The 22968-nt window shown below is 36.4% G+C and overlaps 1 protein-coding gene across 11 annotated transcripts in view; it reads right to left on the reverse strand.

Annotated features, from left to right (window-relative positions):
• Positions 1 to 22968, reverse strand: part of PDE1A (phosphodiesterase 1A) — a 462136-nt gene that overhangs the window by 361086 nt on the left and 78082 nt on the right. For 7 of the 11 annotated variants that reach the window (XR_010129640.1, XM_055380347.1, XM_063695032.1 and 4 more), the window contains exon 2: positions 14437 to 14547. Coding sequence is in view for 10 of the 11 variants with exons in the window: in XM_055380347.1 (XP_055236322.1) it covers positions 14437 to 14547 (111 nt within the window). In the remaining variant the exon portion in view is untranslated. Of the gene's footprint in view, positions 1 to 14436; positions 14548 to 14778; positions 14983 to 22968 lie in introns of those variants that run through there. The other 4 variants (XM_063695036.1, XM_019022625.3, XM_055380342.2 and 1 more) reach the window with 3 other exon arrangements.

The following is a 22968-nucleotide window of genomic DNA, read 5'->3' on the forward strand; positions in this document are numbered from 1 at the left end:
TTCCCTGCTTTACTCTATACTTCTCTTCTATTTGGTGGGAAATTACATTTGTTCACAGAAATCTAAGAGCAATACAAGTTCAGTACACAGCTGCTGAAGGAGCATGTACTGGAAGAAATATTTTATGTGGACACATGCCATTGATAGTGTTGCTGGTGAAAATAATATGTAGATGAATTTTATTAGACTATCTTTCTAAAAAGAGAGACCTCAATGTTTATTTTCGCAAGCTCTAAAATATTTACTAATTGGCTATTAGTTCAAAGAAATAAATGACAGTAGATGAGAAAGCAGTAACCACAGTAATAGGTAGAAAAAAAAACTTTAAAAACCAGAGAATTATGTGAAAAATTCAGAAGCTAAGAGATCATTGTGGGTGCATATCAACTAGCTTTTGTTGTGCAACAAAACACCGACAACTTAGTGGACAACAATAATAAACATTTATTGTTTTCTCACAATTTTGAGAAAGTTGGGTAGTCCTCACTCACATGTCCGGTAGTTAACTGTTTGGTTTAGAGGGGCCTCAGCTGGAGTGGTTTATATCTACCCTACATTCCCATCCTCCAATAGGTCTCACCAGGCTTCTTCACACGCCAGTTTGAGGGTTCCAGAGAGCTTAAACTCCAGTGCATAAGCCCTTTCTAAGCCTTTGATTGTGTCACATTTGGTAAGGGCCCACTGGCTAAAACAAGGTGCATGGCCAAGAGTAAGTATGAGAGAGATTATTCAAGAGAATGGATACAGGAAATCATGAATAAATTGGGCCATTACTGCAACAGCAAACAACAATATGATAGAATTTCTGGAAAATAAATAAATCATATCTTTGGAAAACTCAAGATATTGAAGCAGAGATTTGCTAGGAAATGAAGTATCAAAAGGCCACACATAAAGATGCTTGTTCATACTGCAACCAGTGGGAAGTACTGGAAATTTTTCAAGTTCTAAAAGTTAGAAAGGAACCCATTAATCCATATACTAGCCATCTCTAAGTGCAATCTAAGAATGCTTGAAAAAAATACTGTGTAGTTTAAGTTCTGTTTGGGAAGTAAGGCAGAATAAACTATATTAAGATTATTTTTCTGAAATAAACAGAAGAAAGACTACTCATTTGATTTCAGGGAAGAGCATTCTTATGTGCTTAAGTTTTGTTATAACAAGAATGGAGTAGTAGCTTAAGCAAAAATAAAGTACCTAGATTTAATGGTTAGAATTCTTGAATTTATTTTCATTGGTTAAAAAAAAATCTTCTGAAATGGGCACCCAGACATTACTGTGCAGGGTTTTCTTGGTTGTGCGTACCAAAGGCCAAATAAGTTACAGTGATTTCGCAAAGGTCCAAGCTCTAAGGAGGTAAAAGAGTTTATAAAACATCAAATTCTCTTGTAGCTATTAGCTAGAATCATTGTTTAAATAAATTAATTTAAAAGGTAATGGTAGCACATGTCCTAGAGAAGAGAAACAAAACTGGGGAGTTTCTGACATCCAAACCATATGCCACATGATAACTCCCTTTGGTATTCAGCTTTGAGTACGCAAAACTAGACAAACAGATGGCAGGACTGTGGAAAAAATCAAAACAAGAGAACAGCTTTTAATTCCTGAAATGTCAGGTTTTATACTGAGCCTTGCGTATTAAGTAGAATTATCTAAGTCAGTGTTCAATGGAATAAGTATGGGCCTCAGAATTTGGTCCTCCCCTTACTAACTGTGAAATAGTGGCCAAGTGGTTTAATACCTTGGAGGTTCAATTTTCTCATCTGAAAGACTGGAGATAACTGTACTGAGCCATACAGATAAAAAGTAAAATCTTTCAGAAAGTATCAGGCAGAAAACAATTATAAAGTATGATTACTACTATGATTCAATTTTGAGGTGATTTTTAAACAATTTAAGGTAACCAGAAATGTAGTTGATACCAAAGTTGTTCAGCTTTGTCTTATCTTGCTCCAAATACAGCTTATTTTGAACCAACTCTTAGAAAGTCCAGTTTTAAATGGACCAGAATTAGTACATTATTGTTTTTCTAATAAGTTCATTTTTATTTTCTTTTAAATTTATCTACAACTTGTTTTAAAAGAATCCCTTGAACATCCATACTTATGCAGAGTTTAGTTAATGTTGACCTCAGGTTTCTTCTCCTGGAGACTCTGGTGCTTAGAGATTTTACTATTTTTTTCATGACTCATTATAAACATATTTGAATAACTATAAATATCAAAAATTTGCCTATCAAAAATTATCTGCATGACTGAGCTTTTTGTCGGCCTATTTAGTAAAAGTCCACGTTTTTAAATATTTTATAAAATATAAAATAAAATTTGATCTTTTTAAAAAGCTTCAAGAAAGTGTAGCTGAAAGGAGAAACCAACCAAAGGGTCATAATGTTTCATATATATGCCTCTAATGAGCTATTATCATTGTTATGCCTTCCTTAACTATAGTCATTCATGCCTAAAACTTGCTCAGACTGGATATGTGGAATAGTGTGATTCTCATGAGACTTTAACGCTATCATCTGTTTAATAATGTTAATTAAGACTTTCTTTCATATCCAAAAGGCCTACTATAGCATAGTCCTTTACCAGATGATAATCAAACTTGCTCACATATTACATTTGACTAGCTAATTGAAATATGTTAAATGACAAAATCTGATAACGTAATGGAAATACAGCATTTTCTAAAATGAGTCAGCAAGGGGATGGACATGGGACATGATAGCAATTACCTAGAAGTCAAGTCTGTTGTGAACCAGGCTCACGTTATAATAAGAAAAGGCCTAAAGAATAATTTTCAAGCCAGAGTGACTCAGGAAAATAACTCTAGCCCTGAGATAAACATGATTATAGAGACCTAAAATCCACTATAAGGCTACCTCAAGATGTTGACTTAAAGATGCCATCAAGACAATTCTTCTATCAGTGAAACTCTCAAAGCCCACTTCTCCTCAGCTCTCTCTCCTTATATACTCTAGTTCCTGCTCCAGGGAAACACAAATCCTTATGTATAATGATTCTGGTGAAGAGAAACCTGGGGAGTGAGAACACTTCCATTGAGCTAAAAGAAAGTTGTCTTTCTGCATCTTGACAACCCTACTCTGTGCATTGATTCTGATAAGAAAAGTACATGAAAATATATAGAATTGTGTTTCTGCATTTAATATTAGCAATAATAATGACTGACAAAAGCTAGCAATTCTTGAATTCTGGATACTTTTGTAAATAATTTATGTGTTAATTTAATTAATTCTCTCAACACCGATGAGATAGGTAATGATATTATTTCCATTTACAGATAAGAAAATTGAGGAATTGAAAAATCAGTCAAGAGGGAAAGAGTCAAGATGGTCAACTAGATGTAGCCAGGAAAACCTTCTCTCACCAAGAGACCAGACCATCAAAAAGACCGGCACGCTCCAAGCAGATCTTCAGAAGGGCATTGAGAGTGGACAGAGGAAACAGACCCTGAGCTGAAGAGAAACGAGGCTGCGAATGCTGCATGGGATTGCCAAGCACCAGGACTCATTCCTGGGCCAGAGGAGCTCCTGGGGCCAGGGTGAGTAAAATAGGTGGGGAGTGGCCCACTCTCACCACAGACCTCCAGAATCCTAGCTGCAGGAGACCCCATGACACATACTGACTTTTGAGCTGGCAGGGAGAGCTTCTTAGAGAGTTGATAGGGGTGGGACTTAAGCCTGCACAGAGCCCGAAGGGTTTAGTGTGGGAACAGCTATAGTGGAGCACAGCCAGGGATGCCCATCTCCCAAGGCCTGCCATGCTATGCTAGCAGGCTTTGGCTTGTGTTGACTCAAATCTAGACAGAACAGGGCTATTTTCCCCATGAGACAGAGCCAATCTGATCTGAGAGCCCCCGTTTGCCAGCCTCTCCCCAGAATCCTTGCCTGGACACACCCATTTGCAGTGCAACCACAGATACTGAACTGAGGTGCTTCCCAGTGGACACTACCACAGCTCCTTCACCAACAGACCCTGTCAGACCATCAGAGAGCTTCTGCAGATGGGCCCCTGCCAGTGCACACTCATCTGCCACTTCCCCTACCACCTTGCCAACACATGTTCACAAATGTGTCCTGCAGCTGCCCAACATACATGCGCGGACCACACTGCCCCACCACCACCAGTGCACAGGCAGATCCCACCACTGCTGCTGCCAATGCATGTGTGCAAACCTCCTCACACCACCATCCCATTGTCACTGGTGAATGTGCACACAGAGCCCACCACCTCACCACTACCCTACCGCCACTATTGCACATGTGCACATGCAAACCCCACTGCTACAACCTCAATAAAGTCCTTTTTCCAGCACCTTTCTCCCCATTAGAATGTTGTTGCCGGTGAACTGGAAACACCTCAGCCCCTCCAGTGCAGCAGGTGCTTAACCTCAAGGGGCCATAAAACAAAGTCATGGGCCTGGTCCCAGGCCCCAGTGTTAGAGCATGCAGCCCAGGAGTGCTGAGCTGAGACTTGGCGCCCTGAAATAATCCAAAAACAAAGCCAGTCAACTCAACCCAACTTATACCACAGGCAAACCCTCAAGTGCATAAAAGAATATACAAGCAAAAAGCCCCATCCAAAGGACAGCAACTTCAAAGATTAAAGAAACATCAGCCTACACAGATAAGAAAGAAACAATGCAAGAACTCTGGCAACTCACAAATCTAGTGTCTTTTACCTCCAAATGACCATAACAGCTACCCAGCAATGTTTTTTTACCAGACGAAATAGTTGAAATGACAGACACAGAGTTCAGAATCTGGATGGCATGGAAAATTATTGCAATTCAAGAGAAACTTGAAACCCAATTCAAGGAATCTAAGAAATCTATTAAAATGATTCAAGAGCTGAGAGACAAAATAGCAATTTTAAGAAAGAAACAAATTGTTCTGATAGAGCTGAAAAACTCACTACAAGAATATCATAATACGATCACAAGTATTAATAGCAGAATAGACCAAGCTGAGGAAAGAATCTCACAGCTCAAAGTCCGATTCCTTGAATCAACTCAGTGAGACAAAAATAATGAAAAAACAATTTTAAAATGAACAAAATCTCTGAGAAATATGAGATTATTTGGAAACCAAACCCATAACTCAATGGCATCCCTGAAAGAGAGGGAGAGAGAGCAAGCAACTTGGAAAACATATTTGAGAATATTGCTCACAAAATTTTTCCCAACCTCACTAGAGAGGTTGACATTCAAATTCAGGAAATCAGAAAACCCCTGTGAGATACTATATGAGATGACCATCCCTAAGACACATGGGCATCAGATTCTCAAAGGTCAATGTAAAAGAAAAAATATTAAAGGCAGCTAGAGAGAAGGGCAGGCTGCCTACAAAGAGAACTCCCTTAGGCTAATAGCAGACCTTTCAACAAAAACTCTACAAGCCAGAAGAGATTGGGGGCCTATATTCAGCATCCTTACAGGAAAAACATTCCAACCAAGAATTTCATGTCCAGCCAAACTAAGCTTCATAAAACAAGGAAAAATAAAATCCTTTTCAGACAAGCAAATGCTAAGGGAATTTGTTACCACCATACCTGCTTTACAAGAGGTCCTTAAGGGAGTACTAAACATAGCAACAAAAAACTGTTACCAGCCACCACAAAAGCACACTTAAGTACATAGACCATTGACACTATAAAGCATGTACACAATCAAGTCTATATAACAACCAGCTAACAACATGTCAGGATCAAATCTGCACATATCAATGTTAACCTTGGACGTAAACAGGCTAAACGCCCCACTTAAAAAGCACAAAGTGGCAAGTTGGATAAAGAAGCAAGGCCCAACCTGTATGCTGTCTTCAAGAGACTCATCTCACATGTGATAACAACCATAGGCTCAAAGTAAAGGGATGGAGTAAGATCTATCAAGCAAACAGAAAACAAAAAAGAGCAGAGATTGCTATTCTAATTCAGACAAAACAGAAATTAAGCCAACAATGATCAAAAAGGACAAAGAAGGGCATTACATAATGATAAATGTTTCAATTCAGTAAGAAGACTTAACTTTTCTAAATATATGCACCCAACACTGGAGCATCCAGATTCATAAAACAAGTGCTTAGAGACCTACAAAAAGACTTAGATAACCACACAATAATAGTGTAAGACTGCAACACCCCACAGCATTTCTATACACCAGTAACATCCAAGCTGAGAGCCAAATCAGGGATGCAATCCCATTCACAATAGCCACAGAAAGAATAAAATACCTAGAAATACTACTAACCAGGGAAGTAAAAGATTTCTACAACAAGAATTACAAAACACTGCTTAAAGAAATCAGAGATGACACAAATAAATGGAAAAACATTCCATGCTCATGGGTAGGAAGAATCAACATTGTTAAAATGTCCATACTGCCCAAAGCAATTTACAGATTCAATGTTATTCCCATCAAACTACCAATGAAATTTTTCACAGAATTAGGAAACACTATTTTAAAATTTATATTGAATCAAAAAAGAGCATGAACAGTCAAAGCAATCCTAAGCAAGAAGAACAAAGCCAGAGGCAGCACACTATCCAGCTTCAAACTATAGTACAAAGCTATAACCAAAACAGCATGGCACTGGTACAAAAACGGACACATAGACCCATGGAACAGAATAGAGAACCCCAAAATAAAGTTATAACCATCTGATCTCCAACAAAGTCGACGATAACAAAACAATGAAGAAAGGACTCCCTATTCAATAAACAATGCTGAGATAACTGGCTAGTCATATGCAGAATATTTAAACTGGATCCCTTCTTTTCACCATATACAAAAATCAACTCGAGATTGATTAAAGACTTAAATGTAAAGCCTAAACTATAAAATCCCTAAAAGAAAACCTAGAAAATACCACTCTGGAAATAGACCCTGGCAAAGATTTCATGATGAAGACTCCAAAAGCAATTGCAACAAAAACACAAATAGACAAGTGGAACCTAATTAAACTAAAGAGCTTCTGCACAGCAAAAGAAACTATCAACAGAATCAACAGAAAGTTTATTTTGTTCTATAGTTCTGCAGTTTTGAAGGTTAAGTTGGATTCAAAGGAATTCTGGTTTATTTAGCCGCACACCCAAACCATGTTCTTCCATGCAAGTTTAATCTGCAATAAAGCTGATATTTTGATTTTCATCTACGGGACTCCTAAACCTATCTCTCTCTTAATTCTGAACTTGGGCAGGAATTATGGGTATCATTCATTAGCACTTCCTCTCACCCTAGCATTTTGTGAGGTAAGTATCAGTTTTGCCCATGTCTCAGCTGAAAAATAACCTAAAAGAAGTCATCCCTGAATATCCAAAATACTTTCCCAAAGGTGCATTTTCTTCTGGTCACTTCTTACTCCATATTAACTTGCTTTTTATAATTTACTTTTTTGTTGTTTGTCTCCTCTACAGGAACAGTAGCTTCTGTGTCTAACATTGTACCTGACACAGTATACAATCAGAGTATATTTATTGAATAAGTAAGTGAATGATCAATTCAATTAATGGATTTTGCAAATAAGAAAAGTGAAGTTTAGGTAAATTAATAACTTTTCCATGGACACTCAGCTAAAAAGCAGGTAGTATTGTAATATTAGAAAATATCTGATTAGAGTTCAATTTCTAAGCCACCTAATCTGTAAGGTATTCCACCTTAATAATGTTAATTCTATAAACTATAACATAATGTTATGTAGGACTGAATATTAAGACTACGTCTACACATCAAAATGAGTTTTGATGAAGTGGTTTTCTTCAAAACAAATTATGATTATGATTAAAAGACATATTTTTAATAACTGATTTGCCTGATTAATCCATCAAAACAGTCACATACTGAACAACATACAGACTTATCAACAATTTCCAAGAAAGATCACATTCTGTTTTGACATTTGAAATGAATCCAGTAAATACCCTCCATCTCAGAGTTTGGTGAGGAAACTGGTGTTTTGGGCATGCAAGTCAGGGTTAGATGGAGATACAGTGAGTTGTTTAATGGCTAAGAATAAAGAGTATCTGAATCCAATGTGCCATAGAGTGAGGCAGGGCTTCACCACTAGGGATTGTGTGTGTGTGTGTGTGTGTGTGTTTCTTTGTGTGTGTGTGTGTGTTGGGTGAGGACAGGAATGGTCATGTTGATGTGTTCTTCTGGTATAGAAGGCATGTATTAGATTTTTATTGCTACTGTAACAAATTTACCACAAACTCGGTGGCTTGAAATAAATGAATTATCTTCAGTTCTGTAGCTCAGAAATCTGGTGCAAATTTCACTGAGTTCTAGTATCAGCAGGACTGTATTCTTTCCAGAAGCTCTAGGCACATTCTGTTTTATTATCTTTTCAAGTTTCCAGAGGTTGCCCTTGCCTCGTGGCCCACTTCCACCATCTTCAATAGAAGCACAGACGAGTTAAGTCCTTGTCACTCACTCCTACTTTCTCTTCTGCCTCTCTCTTCCACTTTTCGAGCCTTTGTGATTGGCCAGGCATGGTGGCTCACACCTGCAATCCTAGCACTTTGGGAGGCTGAGGTCAGTGAATCACTTGAGCCCAGGCATTCAAGACCAGCCTGAGCAACATGGCAAAAACCCATCTCTAGTAGAAGTATAAAAAAATTAGCCAGGTGTGGTGGCACATGCCTGTAGTTCTTGCTACCTGGGAGGCTGAGGTGGGAGGATCACCTGAGCCTGGGAGGTCAAGGCTGCAGTGAGCAGAGATCGCACCACTGCACCAGAGTAAGATCCTATCTGAAAAAGAAAGAAAGAGAGAAAGAGAGAAAGAAGGGAAGGAGGGAAGGAGGGAAGGGAGGAAGGGAGGAAGGAAAGAAGGAAGGAAGGAAGGAAGGAAAAAGAGAGAGAGAGAAAGAAAGAAAAAGAAAAGAAAAGAAAGAAAGAAAGAAAGAAAGAAAGAAAGAAAGAAAGAAAGAAAGAAAGAAAGAAAGAAGAAGAGAGAGAAAGGAAGGAAGGAAAGGAAGGAAGGAAGGGAGGGAGGGAGGGAGGAAGGAAGATGAATCTTTGTGATTACATTAGGCTCACCTGGGTATTCCAGGATACTCTCCCTATTTTAAAGTCAGCTGATTAGCAATTTTAACTCCATCTGCTCCTTTAATTCTCCCTTTCAAATGAAGTAAAATATCCTTTGGTTCAAGGGATTAAGACATGGACATTTCTGGAGGGTGATAAGTCTGCCTACCCCAAGCCTGGGAATTAAGTTTTAAGGAGCACCACTGTAGATCCTTTTCTGGTGTCTTTTGGGTAAGCATTCTGAGACTGTCATCTTTTCTGTATTGGAAGCAAGATAAATATAATGTTAGAGCTAGGTAGATCTATGTTTAAACCCATGTTCTACCAGATACTAGCTGCATAACCACTTAAGATACTTATGTTTTTAAGAACACTGGTGGGGAGTAAGAATACAAATATGTTATATCTGCACAATTCTAACAATATGGTGATAAAGATGATAAAGCAAAGACCCTTCCATCTTCTCCATGTTTATTCCAGCTGTGAATCTATCTCCAATCCTCCCACCTGGTTTTAGTCCCTATTTTGGCAGCCTGGCTGATGTAATTTTCTAGTTACAGCCAGTATAAGATTCAGAATTTTATTCATTCATTGATTTAAAATATTAATTGCATTATCTCCTATGTGCTAAGTACTGTGCTATGTGCTGGAATCCAAGAGCAAATCCAATGAAGTGAGCATAGCTCTTGCACTCAAAAGCTGTGGTTGAATAGGGAAGGTGGATTTTGTTACGAGAAGAGAAATTCAGGTTATTTATGAGCTGAAAATAAAAAACTAATCTAGTCTGGAAGGTCAGGAAGAATTTCCTTTGCAAGTGAAATTTAAGCAGCAATCTTTGCACATTTTTAACAGGATATCTATCAGAATTTTGAGTGGGACAACTCCTCCTGACAAGGAAATGCCCTGAGCTCTGTAGGACATTTAGCCTACCAGGACCCTGCTGCTCACTAAATGCAGAAACACCTTGCCATCACTGCAACCACCAGAAACTTCCCTACGCAACTCTAAAAGCTTCGTATAGAACAAGAGCAAACCTGGCTGAAAGGAAAACGGAGGAACAATTGCCTCCAGAAGAGAGAACAAAACGAGCAAAGGAAAAGGGGTGGTAAGCACTGTTTCTTTTGGGTGACCCTAGGTCTGAATAGGAGGCATGTCACAGAAGGAGAGGCATTAGAGGAGAATCCAAAGATCAAGCTGGTATGCAGTGACCCTGTGAATGATGCAAAGCTTTAAAGGTGTTTAAGCAGAGAGCAAAAGGATCAAATTTGTGTCTTATCTATAATGCACCTTCATCCTAAAGTATGGTTCCAATTTGGGAATATGATGCTAATAGCTCCTGTCACTTCCATGTTTTTTTGCTAATTTTTATTCTAAATGTATGTTCCTGCTACATCCTCTTGGTGATAAGGGCCTGGACAACTCCATCTGAGAACTACACAACATACAGCCCTCTTCAACAATAACAGTTGCTTAGAATTAAAGGATTGCCATCTAATTCTTCTCTCTTTCACTTTTTGCTTCTAAACATTTTGTCCTTCACTATTGATAGTCATGTTCACTACCCTACCAATCACAGAGAAAAAAAAGACAACGAAGCTTAACTTAATGTCTTTCAAGCATTGCATTCACAATTCCAAGTCTTAAAATTAATATCTGGACATTCGTCAGGATGGGGGGAGATAAGGAGGTATGTGTCGAGACGTGTAAAATTAGCGATCAGATATAAAGTTAGCTTCTAACCGAAATTGTGATAGATTCTAGTACTATGTTTATAAAAACTGAAGGAACTGGGGCAGTAAGTACTATGAAGTGGTGAGTATTACATTTTTGTCAATAGTTTATGGTTTCTGGCAGTTCATACTTTCTACTCTTCTGTTGAATGCCTGAGTAAGATAATACTTTGTTTTAGATTTTTCCGTATAATTTCATGTCGTTTTCACTGAATTTTCTACCTGAAAAATGCTCATTTTCAGTTTTCTGAAAATGCTGTCACCTCTTAGATTGAATTCTTACAGCAATGTCACTAACTGGAAAGAGCAACACCAGTGTTTTTTAAATGTTTAATTTTTTAATAAAATCCACAGTTGTGGAACTCTTTGTATGTTTAGAGAAAAAAAAAGCAACAGTAAATGACACAAAAAGGCATTTATCTTTCAAATGGAAAAGAAACACAATGCATAGGTGAAATACTGTAAAATCTTCAAACCAACTTTCCACATGGAAATCAATGAAATTGACAATCTTTGAAAGACTGTCAATAGCTATGTTTTCTTAGTATGTAGGAAGAAGTCTAGGTCCCAAATTCATAAGAAACTTCTGAATCAGAAATTTCATTTGGTGTTGAGATGGCATAAGAAATAGGAAGTGTTTCCCAGCCCTAAACAATTGATAACTTATGGCCAAGTAAATAATTCTTTTTAAATCTAATTTATGAAAGACCTGATGCCATAGTTATTTGCCCATATTTCCACCATCATAGATGATGACTTGTAGTGTAGAATCTAAGTTGTTGTACTGAGTAACAAATTAGTGGTTGAATATGGAAAAAGCTAAATAAAAAGATTGTAATATAAGAAGAAAATTAATAGACTAATGCAGAGAAGTCTACATCAGAATGGGAGTAAGAAACTGTTTCACCTTTCTTGTCACAAAAGAAAAAGAGATTTCTTGGCACATAACTTTATATGGTGTGTCAAATATTATATGAAGACAATTTAGAAGAAGCTCAATAAAAGAAAACAAAAATGGTAGACAGCATTGATATTTTAATTTAGTTACCAATGTTTTCCACGTGTTCCAAAATTTAAAAATTATTTCTATGGACTCAAAAGACTCTATAAATTGTTATGTCATATAACAATCCCTATAAGATATTTTCTCTAAATATCTACCTGTAATGGTTCATGATTTCTATATTTAAGGCATAATTGAATAAACATTATTTTACTTTCACCTTTGTCTCTATTTTTATTTAACCTTAAAATTTACATACTGGAAGCTCAATTAAAAACAGTATATTATGCCAAAATAAGTCAATATATTTGTAAAGTACAAGATTTTAAAAATCACTTTCTAAACAAATATCTAAAGGTCTTTAGTCTATTTTAGCAAAAATAAGAAAACTATTGCACAATTGTTTGATAGGTTTAATGAGTAGCATGATTTTAATTGCCAAAACTTAAGTGTAGAATTCTAGTACTAGCAATTTTGATAAGCTAAAATTCTGTTTGAATCAATATTGCATTTTAAATAGACAAGACAATTTCAGCAATGGAATAGGGAGTCCCTCATATCACTGCTCTGAATGCAAACTATACAAAAGACCATAATTAAACAATTTGGTTGTCATTAGTCATGCAGATTTTAGATTTAGAGTTTCTCGCTTTGACAATTCTAAGCCTTGAACACTGAAAATGTACTAAGTTAAAGTACAAGTTAAAGTGATAGTACCAAAATGCAATTTCTTCTTTATTCAATGAAAAAGCAGTCATTTTAGTCAGTTAGATAATGATTTTTAAAAGAAAGAAAGAAAGAAACTTGGTTAATGATTATTTAGTGGCTCTAAATAAACACAACTCAAAATTAATTTTGCATGTACATATTTTCATATATCCTATCAATTCATGAAGATCTACTGTTGAATGACTCTATCACCCTTTTCTGAAATGACAGATTGATCTCTGAGACCAACTGATACAGTGAGTCAGTAACTTTGCCCTAAAGTATCAAATAAACACAAAATCACTTTTCAAATTTCTTAAAGACATATGCATAAATCCACCAGCATACATCTTTATACATTCAAGTAACTACAGGAAACTAGAAAAATGCAAACAAAACAAAATAAGCAAAACATCCTTCTAAGGAGAAGAAAATCTAAAATAGGTTGTAATGAGAGACATAATTTTCCCGGTACTGATGTTCATCCACTCATTAGGCTAAAACACAAATCATCTGCTGACTGCTAATGTTTAATTTGCATCTATGCTAATTAATTTTGAGAGCTGTTATTTGCTTTGATAGGATTACTTGTACCGCTAGAGAACAACCTCACCAAAAAGCTGTAATTTCTAAATCTTCAATGGATCTTAGAAACAGATTTCTAGCTCATCCAAATAATGTAAAGATGGCTTCCTTTTTGAAAGTTATTCTCTGCTATATGTTCTTTGCATTATTGTGCTCTTACACTAATGCACTGTAAAGCCATGTATTACTTCAAGAAGTAAGAAAATATACAAAGAACAATATTTAAATACATAAACATCATTAAATACAATCAAATGGAGGAAAGCAGAAGGAATGTTTACCTCTAAACAAAGTTTGATGTAATTTTCTTTAAAAAAATATCAAACAGGGACATCAAATTTACTCAGGTACTGAATTTTTAAAAATAGTGTGTAAATACAGCATTAGAGATATAAATCTTAGAAAATCTCTATTTTGCATAGTGTAGGATTCTTTCAGCTGTTATTATAGAAAAGCAAACATATTAATATTTTCATTTGAGATCTGCAAATATACTAAGCAATTACAATGGCCTGTAAAATTCATATTCATATTTCTCATTTTTATCCAAATGTTAAATCTGATTTTTAAATTATGACAATTAAGACAAAGCATACAAACAGTGTGGTGCTGAAACACTAAACAGGAACTAGTAGCACACACAGCTAAAAAAAATGTAAGGGTGTAAATATCAAGGTGAATAGCATTGCAATTAATGTTTGACTTAGGTAATTACATCCCATGTTTGACATAATGCATAATTCTTGACCCATTTTACTAAGGGCTATTATGTACTATGGACTATTCTGTACTCTCAGGAGAAGTGAACTGTGAAATGGTTAATTTAAAGCCAAAACTCTCCAATAAGTTTGATATGCTGTTAATATTTTTATCACGTAAACATTTTTTCTTATAGAAATATCATTTAAGCAAAAAGAAGCACAATAAAGTATAATTATTTATTATCATACTAATCATCTCATTGCTTTTCCAAATCTAATCACAGAGAAAGAAGTATCAGTCTTATTTCTCTCTCTGCTTACCTGAGGGAAATTTTATTTGTGGCAGTATCCCGGCAAATGGCTTTCTTAGTTACCTTTCTGCATATCTGAACCACATATCTAAACAGCACATACAGAATGCGTAAAAGAAACCATGTAATATGACAGTAAAGTGACTTCTCCAGAAGTTACCTTACTTTAATAAAATGTGCAAGTACAAAAAATCATCCGTCTTTCAACAAGTTGTTAGCTGAGGTAGGCACATTTTATTTTTCAAGAGAAAATCTTTCTAAAGGAAACTAGCCCACAAAGGCGGATAGCACCAACAATTAGTCACGTTAATAGTCAAATCTTTCGGGGGGAAATAAAAAGCAAAGAGCATACTCACATTCCTTTCAGGCGCTGCCACATTTTTTCAGTCTGTTCTCCTGTAAGATACTTAAAAGTGGTGTTTTCCAATTCTTCAATCTCTGTGGCACTAGACCCCATGATGATGCTCCTAAGACAATACAGTTACAGTCAGTTTCAGCAGCTAGAACAAGCATTCCTCAGTCCATTACAAATCTTACACACTTATACAGTAGCCTCTCTTATCTATCAAAACAGTGCTGATGTACAAAGCTGAGGGAAGACTCTGACAGATTTGCTGTTGACTTTGACAGGCATATATCCACTGCTCACCACCTCACCACCCCCCTAAGCAGACAGCAGTATAAACAGATGCTCTGACCTCACAAGAACAATCCGTACATGTGAGCCTGCTACTGTACTACTGACCGACTGAGTACTCAAGCTCTCCCCAAAAGCAGCTCATCTGTTACTGTTCTGTGCACTGAAGCACATCAGAATTCCTACAGTTTACGAGCTCTATTATGCACAAGAGAAACGTGAATGACTTTCGCGCTCCAGAAGAAGCTGAATTCCTCTCTACCAACAGAACAAGGGCAGGATGTAATAAGGAAACAGATGGTAGGAGCCAGTATCAGCAGCACCACCGTGAGAAAAAAAAGTGCCTGTTTAAATGCCAAGGTTTTTTTCTCTAAATTGATCTGAAACTAACACTTAAAAATGTATCATCATGTAACAATAAATGCAACAAATATTAATGATAACAAAGAGAAAATAACATCTAAAGCCATACAGAAGAACACAGCTCCACAGGTTGTTATTGCAAGAATATGTACATCAACTGATGCTGTAATCATGCTTATTCACCTTCTCCTAGCAACTCCACACAGTAGGTAACTGCCAATTTAACCAGTGGAAAATACGGCAGCTGCACACAGCCTGCTCTATGAATCCTCTGGGGATTAAAAAATAAATAAAATGAAACTAGTGTAAACGCACGTGTGTGTGTGTGTGCGCGTGTTTTGAAGGAAAAGGGAATAGGTTTGTGTGTGTGTGTTTATGAGAGAGAGAAGGAGAAAGGGAGAGAGGGAAAAGAGAGAAACTGATGGTTTGCTGCTTGTGCATTTTAGAAGAAAAATGAGAGAGAGTGGACATAAAAGGAATCAGAACTGAGTCGTCTGCCAAGCTCCTAACACATGGCGAGCTTTCTTTGAAACAAGCACAGACCTTAAGTATGAGCACCATAACAGCTCTTGCTATCTGCAAGCTGCTATAGAAAATATACTTATAAACAATATTTCTTCTTGTTTGTTTGAAAACCCAGATGTAGTTTTATTTCTTCTTGCAAGAAAACTTGCCTGTTACTATGAGTTTTAAGGTAGAGACATTCAAAGATTGGTAATAACATCCAATATTTGTTGAATATTTCTGATGTTTCAGATAATGTTCTCAGTACCTGTTACATATTACCTTCTTAAATTCTTACAAGATGCCTGTGAGATAGGCAATACTCCTGTTCAACAGTTGAGAAAACTGAGAAACAGAGACATTCTCCAGATTTAAAGCTAATTCTTAAAAATGGGAACTATTATTAACAATTAGTCTTCCAATGTAAAATTACTATGTCTATCCAAATGACACTGATGCTATCTAGTAGTCAGTTATAATGTGTACGTAAAAAGCACCTTTGCAAAATGTTATAGAAAATGGCTTCTGATTTGTAAATTATAAGAGGGTAAATCAAGTGAGGCTTCCATTTTCCTTTCTCAGACAAGATGTTTCCAGAATTCAATCTGAATGTAATGTCTTTAGCTAGCAGACAGCTTTGTGAAATTAAAACTTCATTCCTATAAGCATTTACCAGAGTTGTCAGAAATAAGTTAATCTTTGCCCTGAAAATACCAATTTTACCCTCATTGTGCCTTCATTTGTAATCTCAGCTATATTCATGTAATAAACTGTTACCTGATATTTCTTTAATGAAATAGTCAACAAACATCTATGTTCTGCTTTCAAAGAAATATTGCAGCCAAAAATCTCCATAGATAGCAAGTACTCTATAATTATTGTTTTATGAATCAAGATACCTAAGTCCTTGAGGCTATACAGATGATTTTCTAAATATGACATGAAATGTCAAGTCCTCACATTGACCAGCTTACCAATAACATTGCAAAGTAAATAAAGAATGAGAACTATTCTACTTAAGTATATGTCTAAGAATCTTGTTTCAATACTACAATTCATTTGCCCTTTGCTTTCACTATGTAACTTCTATCACACATTGATATTTAAGACCTCAAGGTATACTAATTCGGTCACTTACTAGAAAAAAATCCTTAATCATTTCATTAAATGTTTCATAAAATAAAATTTTGAATAATAAACTAGATAAAATAGCTTATTATTTAAATCCTTGACCAAGATAATCATCATCCTTAGGAAGTATCAAAAAGTTACTTCTGTTAACATAGAGAATTCATTTTTCTTTGTTAATTTACAAAAAAAATTCAATATCAGTTCTGCAAGGGAAAATTGAGAAAATAGTCATAAAAAGACAGTAAAAAATGATCCAATTTGTATGTCCCTCATTTCTCATAGTTTCCATTTATTTTGCTTTAACTCTACAGTCAGGTAAATTATCTCTATTAGAATAAGTAGTTCCTTCATTCCTGTTTACCTAATATTTTATTAGGAATGGTGACAAAAATGTATAGAATGAATTTAGTATCTACTATTGCCAAAATGTAATATAACATATACTCTAAATCTAGACTACCTGGGTTTGAATCCTTATTCTTTCACTGAAAGAATTATGTGATTTTTTACAAGTTACAATTTTTGTCTGTTTCTTCATGTATAAAATGAGCATAATAGTAACATCTCCTCATAGTGTTCATGCATTGAATGAGTTAATACAGGTAAAGAAATTAAAACAGTATCTGGCACATAATAATTGCTTAATAATTATTAGTTCTTATTATTATTGATAATATTACATGATTTTTTTCCTTTTCATTATAGTGTAATTATTCAATAGATTTTAGTGATAATTATTTCCCAAATCATTTGCAATCATTGTTCTTATGCATTGCTGGTGTTCCTTTTGTTTAGAAGCTACATCCTTATTTATAAGCAAAATCGTTCTAAGTATTTGTGTCACTAGGTTTATTGGTTTTCATATTAAGGTTATATTGGCTGATGTAGTTTGGATCTGTGCCCACTCAAATCTCATGTTAAAATATAAGCCCCAGTTCTGGAGGTGGGGCCTGGTGGGAGGTGATTGGATCATGGGGGTGATTTCTAGTGGTTTAGCACCATCCTCCTGCTGTGGTCATGTAAGATGTGCCTGCTTCTCCTTCACCTTCCGCCAAGATTGAAAGTTTCCTGAGGCCTCCCCAGAAGCAGCTATGCTTCCTTTACAGCCTGCAGAACCATGAGCCAATTAAACCTCTTTTCTTTATAAGTTACCCAATCTCAGATATTTCTTTATAGCAATGTAAGAATGACTAATACATTGGCACCATGTAACAAATGGTAAAGAAAATAATTTTAATTCTTTAGCCAGTAAGCCATCACTCAATGACAAAGATAAATGATGACACATTCAGAACACCAAATTCAGAAAGCATACCATTCAAATACTCATTAAAAATAATTACATGAGCTAATATACCTGAAAAAAGAAAAAAAAGTAATTAATGAGAAAAATCAGAAACATAGCAATGGAAATTCATAAACAAAATCCCAAGTTAGCATCTGTGAAGAAGGGCTAGGAAGAAATCAATTCAGGTGAGAACAAGAAATCATAGGGATCAAAAATATGGCTTCAAGAAAAAGTGGATTAAATTCATCAAGAATATTTAAAAACTAAAAATACTGTTTTATTAATAATAAAAGTACATTATGCTTTCATTGACAAGAAAATAATTTAGAAAATATCTTAATTTCTGAACAATATGGCAGACTAAGGTACTCTTAAAACTTCCAGACCAAAAATAATTTTCAAATATTGGAAAAATTCTAATAAATATTATTTTGAATGCATAACTGAACCTATATAAAATGAAGTCCAAAATGAACAGGGACAAAAAAATTAGAACTGTAAGGACATTTATCAAACATAGTAATCTACAGCCTTGTATTATAATCAGTATATAGGAAACAGAAAATAAGGGTTTGGGTCTGTACAGTATGAAGACTTGAAACCAAGGTCCTCCCAGAAAGATAGAAACCATAAAAGGCTACCCATGTAGTCAATTTGTGGACAAGAAAGCGTAAGTGTGGCCAAGAGATACCTGAAAAAATATTCTCTCTCAGCTTAGTCTCTAGGAGAGGAAAAACAAAATAAAAGCATTCTTTGATAGATTTTAACAATGGAACTGCCATCTATGAGTTTGATTAAACTTAAACTACCAGCTTTGTCTGAGAAACAGCAAAACTTAAAGTGATCTTGGGTTAGTGGTATCCAAGGTTACCTAGAATAAGAAAAGCAAATTTCTTTGGAGGAATGAATCCTGAAACACACCTCTTAAAATTCTTACAGATAAATCTAGTCAAATATGAGCTTACAATTGAAAATTATGAAACACATAGTTAATCAAGTCATCACTAGTGAGAGTCACTAGACAAAAACTAATAGAACCACACCCTCATTTGTTTATGAATTTCCATTGCTATGTTTCTGATTTTTCTCATTAATTACTTTTTTTCTTTTTTCAGGTACTGTAATTACCTAATAAGTTATAACAATGTTTAAATTTTAAATAAATAGAAAAAATTATTGGTCAAAACATGACCAATAAAAGATATTCTATTTTTTTAAAGGACCATTCAGGAAAAGGAAGTAAAAAGAATTTTTTTAAATTAAAAAAGAACCACTGAAATTAAATATTCAATGTACAAGGTAAGAACAGAAAGAGAATTAGCTAATAAGAAAAATATGAAGAGGCCGGGAGCCATGAGTCATGCCCATAAACCCAGCACTTTGGGAGGCCAAAGCAGGCAGATCACTTCAGCTCAGCAGTTCAAGATTAGCCTGGACAATATGGTGAAACCCTTTCTCTATAAAAAAAAAAAAAAAAAAAAAATATATATATATATATATATATATATATATATATACACACATATATATACACAAAAATTAGCCACGCATGGTAGTGTGTGCCTGTAGTCCCTGTTACCTGGGGGGCTGAGGTGGGAGGATCACTTGAGCCCAGGAAGTTGAGGCTGCAGTGAGCCTTGTTCATACCACTGCACTCCAGCGCGGGTGACAGAGAGACCCCATGTCAAAAAAAGAAAAAAAGAAAAGAAAAATCTGAAGACATTGCCCAAAATGTACAGATAGACAGAGAAGTGAGATTATGAAAAAATAACTTAGACGTCAAGAAAGACAAAAGTTCCTAATGTACATGTCTAATATGGTTTGGCTGTGTTCCCATCCAAATCTCATTTTGAATTGTAGCTCCCATAATTCCCATGTGTTGTGGGAGGAACCTGGTGGGAGATAATTGAATCTTGGGGGTGGTTTCCCTTACACTGTTTTTGTTGTAGTGAATAAGTCTCATGAGATCTGATAGTTTTGTAAGCCTTTTGCTTGGTTCTCATTCTCTCGTCTGCCACCATGTAAGATGTGACTTTCGCCTTCCACCATGATTGTAAGGCCTCCCCAGCCATGTGGAACTGTGAGTCCATTAAACCTCTTTTTCTTTATAAATTACCCAGTCTCAGGTATGTCTTCATCAGCAGCATGAAAATGGACTAATACAGTAAATTGGTACCAGTAGAGTGGGGCACTGCTGTAAAGATACCCAAAAAGTGAAAGCAACTTTGGAACTGGGTAACAAGCAGAGGTTGGAACAATTTGGAGAGCTCAGAAGAAGACAGGAAAAGGTGGGAAAGTTTGGAACTTTCTAGAGACTTGTTAAATGGCTTTGACCAAAATGCTGATAGTGATATGAACAATGAAATCCAGGCTGAGGTGGTCTCAAATAGAGATGAGGAACTTGTTGGGAACTGCAGTAAAGGTGACTCTTGCTATGTTTTAGCAAAGAGACTGGTGGCACTTTGCCCTTGCCCTAGAGATTTGTGGAATTTGGAAATTGAGGGAGATGAGGTAGGGTATTTAACAGAAGAAATGTCTAAGCAGCAAAGCATTCAAGAAGTGACTTTGGTACTGTTAAAAGCATTCAGTTTTAAAAGGGAAACAGAGCATAAAAGTTTGGAATATTTGCAGCCTGAGGATGCGATAGAAAGGAAAAGCACATTTTCTGAGAAGAAACTCAAGTCGGCTACAGAAATCTGCATAAGTAATGAGGAGCCAAATGATAATCACCAAGACAATGGGGGAAATGCCTCCACAGCATGTCAGAGACCTTTGTGGCAGCCCCTCCCATCACAAGCCTGGAGGTCTAGGAGGAAAAATGTTTTTGTGGGCCAGGCCCAGGGCTCCCGTGCTGTGTACAGTCTAGGGACTTGGTGCCCTGTATCCCAGCCAGTCTAGCCATGGCTAAAAGGGGCCAAGGTACAGCTCAGGCCATGGCTTCAGAGGGTGCAAGCCCCAAGCCTTGGCAGCTTCCAGGTGGTGTTGAGCCCACAAGTGCACAGAAGTCAAGAATTGAGGTTTGGGAACCTTCACCTAGATTTCCGAGGATGTATGGAAATATCTGGATGTCCAAACAGAAGTTTGCTGCTGGGGTGGGGCCCTCATGGAGAACCTCTGCTTGGGCAGTGTGGAAGGGAAATGTGGGGCTGAGGCCTCCACACAGAGTCCCCATTTGGATACTACCTAGTGGAGCTGTGAGAAGAGGGCCACCATCCTCCAGACCCCAGAATAGCAGATCTACAAACAGCTTGCACCATGCACATGGATAGGTGCCACAGACTCTCAATGCCAGTGCATGAAAGCAGCTGGGAGGGAGGCTGTAACCCACAGAGCCACAGAGGCAGAGCTGCCAAAGACCATGGGAACCTACCTTTTGCATCAATATGACCTGTATGTGAGACATGGAGTCAAAGGAGATCATTTTGGAGCTTTAAGATTTGACTGTCCCACTGGATTTCGAACTTGATAGGGCCTGTAGCCCTTTTGTTTTGGCCAATTTCTCCCATTTGGAACAGTTATATTTACCCAATGCCCATACCCCCATCATATTTAGAAAGTAACTAGCTTGCCTTTTATTTTACAGACTCATAGGCAGAAGGGACTTGCCTTGTCTCAGATGAGACTTTGGACTGTGGACTTTTGAGTTAATGCTGAAATGAGTTAATACTTTGGGGAATGTTGAGAAGGCATGATCGATTTTGAAAAGTGAGACCATGAGGTTTGGGAGGGGGCCAGGAGCGGAATGATATGTGTGTCTCCACCCAAATCTCATTTTGAATTGTAGCTTCCATAATTCCCACATGTTGTGGGAGGACCACTGAGAGATTATTGAATCATGGGAGCTGATTTCCCCATACTGTCTTCATGGTAGTGAATAAGTCTCAAGAGATCTGATGGTTTTATAAGCCTTTCACTTTGCTCTCATTCTCTCTTGTCTGCCACCATATAAGATGTGACTTGATTTCCACCATGATTGTGGGGCCTCCCTAACCATGTGGAACTGTGAGTCCATTAAACCTCTTTTTCTTCATAAATTACCCAGCCTCGGTATGTCTTTATCAGCAGCATGAAAACGAACTAACACAATCTCTTTGGATTTTCAGAAGTGTAAAATAGATTGAATACAGAAGCAGAAAAATATGAAAAGGAAGCAATTAAGACGATTCCAGAATCAGTGGAAAACAAGAAAATTCAAATTCAGGAAGCAAAACACATTGCAAACTCTTACTAAAAAGAAATTCAGGCTTCTGCTTCCAAACAAGATTGAGTAATTAGGACCATCTAAATTAGCCAGAAAGCAGACAAAATATATTGTTTTCAAGCCATTAGCCATCAGGCAACAAGGGACAGTATCCTTAAGAGATGAGAAACAAACAGAATAAACTGTATAGTTGCCCCAGATTAGCAACTTTGAGAGAAATTTTAAACCACAGTGAAGGTAATGGGAGGCCAGATGAAAAGAATAAAGAGAGCAGGGGGGTGGGAAAACTCAAAGAAATAATAAATAAAAGCCTTCCAAATTTGGCAAGAGACATAAACCTAGAGACTCAGGATGAATGGATCTCAAATAGGGTAAACCCAAAGAAATCCACATCAAGACATATTGTAGTGAAGATTCTGAAAACTAAAGATGAGGAAAAAATCTTGAAAGCAGTGAGAGAAAAATTCTTACCTATAGAGAGAAAACATTTACAGTGACAATGGATTTGTCATCAGAAACCATAGAGGGCAGAAAGATGTGGCACAGCTTTTTTCAAGTACTACAAGAAAAGATCTGTCAAATTTGAAATCCATATTCAGTGAAAATATTCTTCAGAAATGAAGGTAAAACTAAGACAATAACAGATAAAGAAAAACTAGAAGAATTTGTCACCAAAATACCTTCTTTAAAACAATAGCTAAAGGAAATTCTCCAAACAGAAAGAAAATAATAAAATGAAACTTGAAACGTCGGGAAAAAACAAA

This window comes from Gorilla gorilla, chromosome 11 (genome assembly GCF_029281585.2).
Source record: "Gorilla gorilla gorilla isolate KB3781 chromosome 11, NHGRI_mGorGor1-v2.1_pri, whole genome shotgun sequence".
NCBI lineage: Eukaryota > Metazoa > Chordata > Mammalia > Primates > Hominidae > Gorilla > Gorilla gorilla.